Consider the following 12691-nt stretch of genomic DNA (forward strand, 5'->3'; position numbering starts at 1 on the left):
TTTGTACACTAATGACTGTCGCAGCACACAGGCCAATAGGCATTTCATCAAATACGCAGATGACACAGTCATTGTAAGCCTCCTTCATGGTGAAGAGGATTCCCATGGGCCTGTTGTGGAGGAGTTTGTTTCATGGTGTGATCAGTCCTTCTTAATGATTAACACCTTGAAAACCAAGGACATGGTTATAGATTTCAGGAAGTCATCCCCTCATCCTGCGCTTACAGTGGTAAATGGTGCAGCCATTGAAATGGTGGATAGTTACAAGTACTTGGGGGTTGTTCTTGATAAGACCCTGTCCTTTGAGTCACATCTTGCTGCTACAGTGAAAAAAGCCCAACAAAGATTGTACTTTTTGAGGTTGAGAGGTTTTAATGTTTCATCTGAAATGATGACTCTCTTTTATAAAAGTTTTATTGAATCTGTTTTAACTTTCTGTATCATTGCTTGGTACGGTAGTATGTCCATAGATAATAAGACCAGACTTAACAATCTGGTTAAAGTGGCGGGCAAGATTTCAGGGAGGTCTCAGGTCCAGCTTGTGGACTTTTATAACAGGCAGGTGCTGAGGAAGGCAACTTCTGTCCTGTTGTGTTCAGATCATCCTCTCTTTAACGATTTTCAACTGCTTCCATCAGGTCGTCGTTATAAAATGACTGCAGTGAAGACAAAGCGACACAAATTGTCATTTGTACCTAGTGCTATTATCTTAATTAACAACACTAAATTGTAAGTGTTGTTGCCATTGCACTTTTTTCGATGGAATATCTAGGTTGTTTTATCAGGCTTATATTATATTATAGTATTTTTTTAATGAGTGTACGTGATGTGTTGGTTGTATGTTTGTTGTTTGTTTTGACATACTGCGAATCAATTTCCCATCAGGGACAATAAAGTTACCATTGAACCATTGAACCATTTGAACCTTAATCACGGCAAATCCACACACAGAGCACCACTAAAAAATCCTCATTCCCCCGAGGTATGAGCCCCACTCAGGGATTGCACGTTGCCCGCTTAGTATTGCACCAACCCAATAAAAATAAACAAAACCCGAAATAAAACAACAAAAATAATTAAAAATGGTGACCTGCTAAAACCAACAAAACACAACCATACAGAGAAGGAGGAAAAAAAACAGTGACAAGTTCGCATGTGCAGCCTGCCCTACAGGAGGGAATACAATATAAGTTAAATTATAATGCATAATAGACTTTTTTTCCCTTTTTTTAATGTCAGATATATTACATTAACATACCTCGAGTAGGCAACTGTATTTGCTGCACACCTGATTTGTCTTGGCCTTTTCTTCCACAGAAATCACTACTAAAACATAAATTATAATAAACATCAAATACATTTCAACAAAATTTAAAAAAGGACACTAGAAGACAAACAGCCTATACCTTGAACCTCATCTATAGAGGTTTAAAACCACAGTTTGCGTCGTAGGCGATTAAACTTCTCGGCTCTTCACCTACTCACGCATCCATTACTCACAGCCGCTTGTCAGTGGGAATCATCAGCACCTGTTACTACGACACAGTGAAGCCCTTTACAAAGAGAGGTCCCTTAGCTACAATAAATGGTCTTTTCAATCCCATAGGATTTGCTTCGCCAGTTACAATGCAGGGAAAGATGCTACTGAGAGAACTTTCAAATGAGACCCTAGACTGGGACACTCTACTGGCTGGAGAAAGGGAAGCTGAGTGGAATAAGTGGAAAGAATCTTTTGTTGATCTCAAGAATGTACATATTCCGAGAACCTATGCTTCTGCTACGATGTCAAGAGCAATCAGAAAAGAGTTACACATCTTTTCAAACACTTTGACTAAAGTCATTGCAGCAGTTGCCTTCCTAAAGACCAATGTTGAAGATCAGAACCATCATGTGGGCTTCGTTCTGGGGAAAGCAAAATTGGCCCCACAATCTGCTCATAGAATTCCAAGACCGGAATTGGGAGCTGCTGTGTTAGCTGCAGAGCTTGCCGAAGCCATCACAGCTGAACTGGACCTAAATCTTGATGCAGTTGAATTCTACACAGACAGCCGTGTGGTTTTAGGCTATATAAGTAACCAGACTAAGAGGTTCTATGGACATGTTGGCAGTAGGGTGCAGCAAATCAGGAGGATTTCAGAACCAAAACAATGGCACTATGTTTCTACGAGCTCTAACACTGCTGACATAGGCACATGCTCAGTGCCTGCTTCCATGCTTGGTGACAGTGCTTGGCTTAAAGGACCTGTTTTCTTGTTACAAGCCAGTGTTACAACAGAAACTGAAACCTATGACCTCGTGGACCCCATGTTGGATGATGAAATACGTAGCTTTGTCTCTCACACGAGCAATGATGGGTCTCAGCTAGGATCGCAAAGTTTCAGACGTTTTTCCTCTTTGAAGAAAATCCTCAGGGCCCTTGGCTTGCTCATTCATATTGTGAAGGTCTTCAAAAACAAAGATGAAGACCTCTCTTGCAGTTCATGGCATCATTGCAAACACTTTGCTGCCATGTTAGGGTCCACTTGTCAAAGAGAAATGAGTTGTACAATCAGTACAAAGTTGCTATGAGAGATTATCTTTGTCCTGTGACTAAGTATTTTAAAAGGGGTCACTGAATAGTTGATTATTTGACTGACATAACAGAGAGATAATAGCTCTGTTGGTGTTTCGGAATCAATTCCAGGAAACACTGAAGCTGTTGCAGGCATGTGTTGTACAAATACTTCACAAACTTGTCTTTGTCACTCGATTGTACACATTGCTTCTTTGGTTCTGTTCTGTGTTTCTATATAGTTGTGTCTTCTGAGCTTGTTAGCGGAGAATGCTATTTGTGTGTAACTTAAAAAACATATCAAACATGTTTCTCTTTCTATAGATTTTATTTATTTATAATTGTTTTGTCAGTGCCCTTAGGACTATTGTGATGCTGATTCAAAGAAGGTCAGTAAGTCTAAAGCAGACTAAAGACCGACTTAGGCTTTCATTAAATGAATCCACCACTCACTGTTACTGTAACACGGAGCACTTTATTATAGTCGATGAAATAGGAATACACAAAAACAGCACTGCAGTATAGTCAATCAGTGAACTTGATTATGACTGCAATGTGAGGGGCTTTGGAAAATTAGTTGTGTACATAGCTGGACTGGACATTTGCCCGGTGGGCCGATGGGTTATTTTGTTGTTGTTGTTTTTGTAACGGTATAAAAAAAATGTTGCCATCACCAATTGTATCCACTGAAAAGGGGATGGGATGTTGGCTAACGCGCAGCCTTTCCGCAGCCTTTCCGCATCCATATAGTAAAAGAGTTAAATAAGCTATTCAGCCGCGTATAACTTCAGTTAAATCCAGCAGCGTCTTAGAGTCAATAACTTAGCGTAAACATAAAAGAAATGCGACTTTCCATAAACATAGCTGAGTTGCAGGTTGAGTCCCTGTCCTGCCACGTGTTCTTGTTTTGGTGACGCAAGACGATTGGTAGTCTACAGTGGGCCAGCGCTCCTATTGGGCCAGAGTCTACCGAATCTACAGTCACCGTAGTCTCCGGGCCAATGAAAAGACGTAACTGTCTGCAGTCACCGTAAACTTTTCGGTACCGTAGACGCGACATCTAGAGGTAATGGCTTGTAGCGAATTATTTGCCTTTCGTTTAGGTCTTAGCTTGTTTCGTATTGATTCGCGGCAGATGCATGTAAACGTCACAAGATAAGTTTAAAAAAAATAAATAAATTGGTATGTAAAAAAGGGGGACATGGAAACTCAGCGGTCCTCTCTGGGAGTCGGTGTCAGCGCCAACCTGTAAACTAGTATTGAGCTAGCATGGTACTTTTGTTATTAACGTTAACGTAAACGTTTAGCTAAGGCGGTTATCTGTAATTGAAACAGCCTCAATTTACCGCGTGGATATATCAATGCTTTTTTTTAGTGAAGTGTATGCTGTATAGAGGTTTCACGGCCTTTGGCTTTTATACGCTGATGATTCTAAAGACTGTTGCATTGGCGTTATTTCAACCAACCTAATCAGTAAGGCGATTATTTTTCTGTATAATCATCTGTTGAACTTTACGTAATGAGCACATATCTGCGTTTCTGGCGCTGTTATGTTTCCCGCTGTCTATTAAACTAGTGTTTGTTCCACGTGGTAATTAAACTTTGTTTCGTGTCTTTTTTGTTTTTAAATTGACTCCAGGAAGAACAGGGAACATCGCACCATGGACTCGGAGATCTTGAACATAGAGGAGATCGTGATGGGACGGGGCTTGCCGGATCCACCACCCGAGGCTCCCCCGGAAAAGCCGGCAGAACCATACAAACCCATCACTCTGAATGGACCTCCGGCTCCCTCGGTTCATTCCTGTGAGTGATGCAGCGATCATACCTTTTAAATCAGCTTCCTAAAAGCAACAACACATAATAAATTTGACATTCTGTTGTGGATTCAGACCAGCATGAAAACCTGCAGTGCTTCCAATGCTTCATCACGTTCTGCAGTGCAAAAGCCAAGGAGAGACACATGAAGAAGAGCCACCGGGAGGAATACAAGCAGCAGCTTCAGCAGGTGAGAAGAACAGAGTGTGTCATTTTTAACTAAATTGATGACCTTTTTGTGTCTTAATCTATTCACCAGAGTTCAACCCTGCTCAATGATGGATAGTTGGGATTTTTCTTTTTAATTTCTTTCCAATTTTGCAATAATGAAACTTAAAACTGCAGATTTGAGGGTTTTTTGTGGTTTTAGCTGCCATTGACCCATAAACAAAGTCCTCCTTTGATAAAGTTACTCTAAGAAATAGGGATGTTCCAGTTTATGTTGAAGAACATCGATCTGTAAAAACACCCCATGTGTTTGAGAACAATTTATCAAGAGTAATCACTTTCTCAAGTCACTAGATCATCCTTTAAGTTCAGCCTATGTGTGTAGCATCTTGCACCAAGCAGAATATTGCACACATTGCCCTGGTGTTGCAAATGTTAGCATTCCGAGGGCTAGTAATGTCCCATTTGTGTTCGCCTCATTAGTTGCTTCGCACGTTACATTACGTGCTGTTATGGTGCTTTTGTCCATTAGTGATCTTCTGTATCATGCCATCTGGAAATCCCTGTGCACCCTTTGTCATGTAAAAGCCTGCACAATCAGACTTCCTCAGTCCATCCTCATTCATTTTGAAAATGGCTGCAGCAAAAAAAAATCGGGACGTGTCCAACCCACTGTAACAACACCGTAGTGTAGCTTACACTATATAGTCTAAGGAGCTTGGAAAGAAAAGCATCTGGACTTCTTTAAATTGCTTGAAGACGTTTCACCTCTCATCTGAGAAGCTTTTTCAGTTCTAGGGTCAGATGGTGGGGAGTAGATTTTAAGCCCTATGGGAGTGTCTCTTCCCCCCCCCCCCCCCCCCCAAGAGGGTTATGGACCCCCATATTGATGATTTACGTAATCACGTGAACCAAGGTGTGAAAACGGGTGTGGATCACAATCAGCCAAGGTTACGGGTGAACCCACTGTGAAACCTAGCCTCACCCTGTCATGTGACTTACTGAGGTCAAATGGCCAAGGATGTGAGTCGGTGTTAAGGGAAGGGATCTCCAAACTGGATTATAGATGGCAGACAGTGTCGTAAGCCACCGCCTCTGTTCAAAAATGGTCTTTCACAGTGGGCATAGATGGCTTCTTTCAAACCATCTGTCTTTTGAGGATGCCAATGTTCACATTTTGGATAGAGAAGACAGATGGTTAGGGGGCCCATTGTCCCTCTTGGGGGGGGGGGGGGGGACACTCCCACAGGGCTTAAATCTGTGAGTCTCCACCATTTGACCCTAGAACTGAAGAAGCTTCTCAGATGAGAGGTGAAACGTCTTCAAGCAACTTAAAGAAATCCAGACTCTTTTCTTTCCAAGCTCTTTAGACTACGATGACCTGGACGACTGAGAACCTTCACAGACATACTTACACTATATAGCTTTTACATTATACACTCAAGGTGCCAGATTCCAGTTGAGTGAGTAGAAGCCCATTTTTCTCTCAAAGAGCGTTCACAACTCCATGTCCCTAATAGCAGCTTTAGGTTTTAAATGTTTCTCCTCCCCGTTCTTTTTGGTCATCTTTTCTCAGGGAAACACATTGTTCACATGCTACGTGTGCAACTGCACATTTCTGTCATCTGAGGAACTGACGCAGCATCAGCCAACACACAGCAAGGATGACAAGCCCTTCAAATGTGTTCACTGCAAAGAGAGCTTTAAAACGTTCTCTGAAGTGAGTATAATTTAGAACATACTGCAGAATGAATCAGTTTCTAGCTTTATGTATTTGTGCTTAACCTGTTGCATAACCATTTACTTCTCTCCTGTCTAGCTCAGATCCCATAGAAGACAGGTGTGTCCAGAGAAACAGATGGTTTGTAAAGATTGCAATGAAACGTTCCGTAGTGCCGGACTGCTGCGTGCTCATCGCCTGACCCAGCATCCACGCCCAGATGTCGAGACTACAGAACAGCCAGAGGATTCTACAAAAACTCATCGCTGTAAGAAGTGCGGCCAGGGATTTGAAGCTGAATCAGAGCTGATTGCACACCAGGAGAAATACCCCGAAGGTCAGCAGTGCAACGGCAGCACTTCATCTGTCAAGAAACGCGGACGGCCTGCCAAGGCCAAAGACCCGGCAGGTGCTGAGAAAAAGGGAAAGCGGAAAAAGAAAGAGGAAGCAGACATTAACGAGGAGACCGTGAAGGCCGGCAGCACATCAGACGCGATGGCAACCCCAGCGGAAGAAAAAGGGAAAGCAGGCGGAGCAAAGCGTGGCCGTCCCTCGAAGGTGACAGCAAAGTCAGAAACGGAAGATAAAACTCCCGAGGACGAGAGTCAGGCTTCAGCAAAGGAGAAGAAACCTAAAGCAGAGCCGACCCCACCCCGTCAGCACCCGTGCCCCGAGTGCGACCTCACATTCCCCCGCTCGATTCAGCTCTGCGCTTACAAGAAGAAGAAGCATGCCCCACGGAAAGCCCACCCCTGCGAAGAATGTGAAGAGAGCTTTGCCCGTCCAGAGCAGCTGGATGCCCATATTTCCCGGGCGCACGCCAATGGCCGATTTGCCTGTCCGACCTGCGGGAAGAGCTTTGGCCGAGAGCGCACATTGAAAGCTAATCAGCAAAGCCACCCAGAGGAAAAGCATGAAAACACAAGTGGAAAAAGATGATTCAGAAACTAAGTGAGACAAATTAGATAGAATTCAACACTGCATACTTAAGAAATTGTTTTCATTACAGGGTTTGGGCTACATCACTGAAAATGAGGTACAAGTTCTTGGAAGTGATGAGATCAAGGTTGAAGACAACAGTTCGAATCAACCACTGACTGCATCCACTAGTCAAAATAGACAGACTGCAAGCGTGCAGCCGCTGCATCATCGCAATACTGTTCCGGTGAAAGAGGAAAGCAGCCTCATAGTGAATGATGTTCCAGCCACAAATGGCAGCAGACACATCCGCTGGAATGTAGAGGCACTTAGTGAAAATACAGTCATCCCAAGTAAGTATTAAGGTTTCTCAACCAATATGTAATTTTGAAACTATTGATTTCTGCAGTCTGTATACCACCTGGCACAGTATCTCTTGATTTCTTTTGTAAATCAACGTCCCATAACCTCAGATTCAGAAATGATTGACTGTGAGATCGGCACAAAGACAGCACAGCCGGAGACAAGTTCCAAATTAAATATCAACAAAGCAGATGTTCCTGGTGCTTTGTTGCCTTCCATCCCCTCTACGTTAGAGGGATCTCCCGAAGACCAAGTCGTCTTTGAGCTGGAGTCAATTACCACGAGTGTTGAAGAAGTAATGAAGGAAAGAGGGCTCCATGGAGGAACGGAACAAGATAAGGTGATGGACCAGTCTCCAGGCCTCATACTGGAGAAGTTCCTTACTTCTAGACAGAGAGCGACTGCTGAAAAGGAGCAGTGCCTGATGATGGCAAGCGACAATCAAGCACAGGTGAGACGCTTGCAGTACCAGCTATGTTAGTTAGAATTCAACACTGCATACTTAAGACTTGTTTTCATTACAGGGTTTGGGCTACATCACTGAAAATGAGGTACAAGTTCTTGGAAGTGATGAGATCAAGGTTGAAGAGAACAGTTCGAATCAATCACTGACTGCATCCACTAGTCAAAATAGACAGACTGCAAGCGTGCAGCCGCTGCATCATCGCGATATAAGGACTGTTCTGGTGAAAGAGGAAAGCAGCCTCATAGTGAATGATGTTCCAGCCACAAATGGCAGCAGACACATCCGCTGGAATGTAGAGGCACTTAGTGAAAATACAGTCATCCCAAGTAAGTATTAAGGTTTCTCAACCAATATGTAATTATAAAACTATTGATTTCTGCAGTCTGCATACCACCTGGCACAGTATCTCTTGATTTCTTTTTTTTTAAATCAAATGTTACTTTTTTGAGAGTAACAGGATTTCTGATTATTGGATAAACCAAAGTTTAGCTGTTGTCACCTCTGATTCCACTCATGGCTAATCACCTTCTGGCTAATGAGTATAACTCTTGGAAAACCACTGTGCCATGTTAAATCATGTTCTTTGATTTGTATTTTAGCAGTAGAGGTTGGGGAGAGGACAACGGACTATTGCATCTTACCAGAGTTCAACACCAGCCAGTGTATTTTCTATCCAATAAAGGAGGAGGAGAGAGAGGTCCTAGTAGAATCTGCTGGGACCAGCAGAAACCCAGAGGGATCCCACGATGCAAATCAGACAGAAAGTCAAACAGCTGATTGTGATATACGTAAGTAACTCACTCGACCTCCACTTACTTTGAAATCCACCATTTTTAATCCTCAGTCGTAAAAGGCTGATGGGGTATTGTCATCACCCTGCTGGATGGGCGGGTGGGCAGCGTTGACCCCTAAGTCTGTGAATGCGATAATTGCATAGTAGCTTCAAAGTGATACCACAGGTTTATTTGCTAAAAACCTTGGATGAGTTTGGATCTTGGTGACCTTGGCCTAAAGTTCAGAGGTCAGGTTTTCTGAAAATCTGGTCAATGCAGTGTTAGGTATTTTAGTACCATGGTAGCATTTACTGGATATTGTTTTATAGTGACATTATGCAGGAAAACTCTGTTACTCAATAAGGCCCATCTACTAGTTGTTTTTCTCTTTCTCTCTGACCCAAGAATTAAGGTGTAAGACTCACAAGCTGGTACCTCAAGGTCGAAAACACCACAGAGATGAGACCACTTCCTTACTCCCATCCTCCCTTCCTTATCTCTTAGAAGGAGGCTCGTTAAAGGCTAGGTGGTTTGTTTCAGAATTCACTAATGAAAGAACTCTGTATTCTGTGTATTTTGCTGGGATGATCATAAATTGTAGCTGAGCTGATAAACTACACACAGGATACTTCTTTGCTCACAAGGCAGGAAGACGTTTCCTTATTTGGTCTGTACTGGTTTGAACTGAGAACTTGCTGACACACGAACCTTTTTTTTCCTCTATATAAACTGCTGTGTATCAAATAAACCTTTGAGTCGATTGGGAGGGCAACCTAAAGCAGTCTCTGTTTTCTTGTTCTCCCAAGCTGCTCCCGAGCTCGTACTAACACGCTGAATGGCATACCTGAGTGTTACTTTAAATAATTAGGAATCTTAGAAGGAAAGGACAGAACTCTGCTTATCGCTCACGCCACGGAGGAAACCCGGGACGGCAATTTCCTTCAATTTTGGTGTCAGAAGTGGGATCCGCTGACAGAAGGTAAATATGCGTCTTTCATATTTATATAGAGACCATATTATACCTCTCTCAGTGATCGATCCATAAAAAAAACGGGATATGCTGACGAAGTTTCACTTAGTGATCCAGAGAGATACACTGACTGACTTCCTCAGTCCCCGAATAAAGTAAATTAACCCTTGTGTGGTGTTGGTGGACACAGGAAGTTGCCTGTTGTCTTGAATATTTTAATTTTGTTTAAGTTGCTCACTCAAAAGAGTGACACAGGAAGTTGCCTGTTGTCTTAAATACTTCTCGTTAAGTGAGAAGTTGCTCACCAAAGAGTGACACAGGGAGAAGTTGAACGGGTCTCACAGACCCGATTACCATACAAGGGTTAAAAGCAGTAAATTAAAAGCAGAAAGACACAGGAAGTTGCCTGTTGTTTTACGAGAAGTTGCTCGTTAAGCGAGAAGTTGCTCGCTAAGTGAGAGTTGCTCACACAAACAAAAAATTGCTAGCAATAAATTTAAAGTAACCTCAGCTGTGCCGCAGCGAAAATACTAACATAAATCCTCCTAGCGTGTAAACCCCTATGGAAATCACTGAACATGGGTCAGAATTATTCAAAGACCACAGACAGGTCCGATAAAAAATCTAAAGTACCTGTAAAACCAAAAAATTAAATTTAAAGTCTCAAACAACAGCTCAGTACGACTCCCATTTCCGGTTACGTGTAACCTACGTCCGCGAATAGGTGAAGACGTCCATGATCACGTATCCAGAACATGCGGGAGTGCTTATGTGACTGACTTTGTTTACAACTTAAGAAGTTCAATGCATTCTAATTTATTTTCGGAGCCTTATCCCGAACGATTATCGCCAGAAACCAGGTCAGTAGAAATGTTGAATATCATTTGTGATAAGAAAAGTAGTCTGCTTAAAAAGTCCTGTAGAAAATATGATAGAATGCCGCGACGTGATGCATTAAATGTTACCGCTATGGACAAAAGGACCGGAACCAGGCGCAGATGCTTTAACATCAAATAAAACTAGTGCAGGCTCTAGCAAAGAACATAAACCTACCGCAGGAAAAGCTAGTCTTGCATGTTCAGCCATTCAGCCCACAGCCCCGCCGCCTTACGAAGATGAGACCGAATTAATAGTTGCTGCAGCAGCTGCACGCAAACAACGTCAGCGCTTTGATCCAACCAGCTCAAAAGAAAGCGACGAAAAAAACCTGAATCATATGCAACGGATCTTAGCCATCTCTTTAAACAGGATCAGGAAAAACAATATATACGCCGCGAGGAAGAATTAGCAGAACATAAAAAAAAGAGAGAAAAACTTTTGAAAGAAGAATGTGAGGAACTTATGAAAAACAATTTAGACGACTATGAAGAAAAACTTTTGCATCAGGCAGTGTCCACAATAGACACCCACATGAAACGCCACGATATCGTAGCTAGAGGTTTAGAGGTAGCTAAAGAAATACCTGTTACCCGAACTTTAATAAAGACTTATCTAAAAGGAAAAAAGGACAAACAAAGCCGGAATGACAAAGGTCCTCACGCCAACACTCGCGGTAGTAAACAAACAGACCCAAAGCATGATAAAGCATCCACAACTGCAGAGTTTTTGTGGGTAAATAATGACAAAATCACCAATTTCTTTAAGAATCTAAAGAAATTCCTGCTAACAATGTCCAGAGACAAAATTGACTTAAATGCAGTAACTATGTGTAAACAGAAGCCTGATGAATCTATCCTAGTATTCATAAAACGCTTTATGCACTGTTGGACAAGCTAGAGGTGCAAATTTAGCTCAGTTTTCCAGCAGCCGCAGACACCCAGAGCAAAAATGAATTTGTGTATTTAATTTAACACAAAGTGTGAAATGTTTGCTGACACTGATAACAGCTTATGTTTTCTCTGCCCTATGTACCGACATGATGGAGAAGGAACATCCTCTGTGTCAGCTGGACCCTCAGCAGAGAATGAACTCAACATCCTTTTTGTCCGGTACTCTATGTCACACACTGTGCCAAAAAAACGTGTACAGACGCCACTAACAGGTAATCCCATGACTGGGAGCCACACTTTTGTTTCTCTAAGGTTAAACAGTGATTTTGTTACATAACTCAGACATAGGTTACGAAATATGTCGTCACATAGATCTAACCTACCCTATCGACTGTACTATTTCTGCACTTACGTTGCCAGCTGAATACCAGAATATGACATTGTGGTCAAAAAGTGAGAATGATATAGGATTTATTGACTGTACACTTTATCACGTACACCTATTAAAACACAACAAGCCAGTATATGTCAAGCAACATCCCATTTCTGCCGAAAAAGCCGCAGCCCTAGATGTCATGATAGGAGATTTATTGACTACAGGAGCAATAAAGCCCACACTCCTGTCAATCCTGTGCCAAAGCCTAACAAACCTGGCGTATGGCGTTTCATACAAGACTTAAGGCAAATTAATGCAGTCAACATTCCTCTGCCACCTCTCGTTTCAGATGTTCACAGCATATTGACATGCATTGCATACACATTTTACCGTGGTGGATTTATGCTCCGCTCCTTTTTCTCAGTAAGACACACGGCCGTTATTTGCATTCACACATAGAAATAAGCAGTACACTTAGACTCGTTTGCCCCAAGGCATGATAGACAGCTCTGCTGCTTTCTCAATGGTGCTTCACTCCTCCAGGGCTGCACCCTGATCCACATGTGGATGACCTCCTCCTCTGTGCTCCGAGTGAAAAACTATGTCAAACTGCTACACACATGCTTCTCCAGCACCTCCAAAAGACTGGCCACAAAGCATCAGCAAAGAAAATGCAGTACTGTCAGACTTCTGTTCAATTTGGGATTCACACTGTCTCACGGAAAACGTTCCATGACTGCAGACAGGGTCAAAGCTGTGACCTCTGTCCCTCGTCCCACTACACAGAAGGAAATGTTGT

The 12691-nt window shown here is 42.5% G+C and overlaps 1 protein-coding gene across 1 annotated transcript; it reads left to right on the forward strand.

Moving 5' to 3' along the window:
* Nucleotides 1-4194: 4194 nt before the first annotated feature.
* Nucleotides 4195-7196, forward strand: znf576.2 (zinc finger protein 576, tandem duplicate 2). The gene is made up of 4 exons (XM_085365044.1): nucleotides 4195-4357; nucleotides 4444-4559; nucleotides 6114-6257; nucleotides 6357-7196. Exons 1-4 carry the CDS (start codon nucleotides 4213-4215, stop codon nucleotides 7194-7196), a joined length of 1245 nt encoding a protein of 414 aa, XP_085221170.1. The 5' UTR covers nucleotides 4195-4212.
* Nucleotides 7197-12691: the final 5495 nt, after the last annotated feature.

The sequence above is a fragment of the Diplotaxodon limnothrissa genome, linkage group LG11 (genome assembly GCF_057381915.1).
Source record: "Diplotaxodon limnothrissa isolate DT_005_m linkage group LG11, D_limnothrissa_male_GT1.1, whole genome shotgun sequence".
NCBI lineage: Eukaryota > Metazoa > Chordata > Actinopteri > Cichliformes > Cichlidae > Diplotaxodon > Diplotaxodon limnothrissa.

What these genes read in the sequence shown, in the direction of transcription:
- znf576.2 (XM_085365044.1), top strand. Translation starts at nt 4,213, where the DNA reads ATGGACTCGGAGATCTTGAACATAGAGGAGATCGTGATGGGACGGGGC. An exon ending in ACAAGCAGCAGCTTCAGCAG is followed by an intron (nt 4,560 to 6,113) that starts GTGAGAAGAACA and finishes ATCTTTTCTCAG; the next exon opens with GGAAACACATTGTTCACATG. An exon ending in GCTTTAAAACGTTCTCTGAA is followed by an intron (nt 6,258 to 6,356) that starts GTGAGTATAATT and finishes TCTCCTGTCTAG; the next exon opens with CTCAGATCCCATAGAAGACA.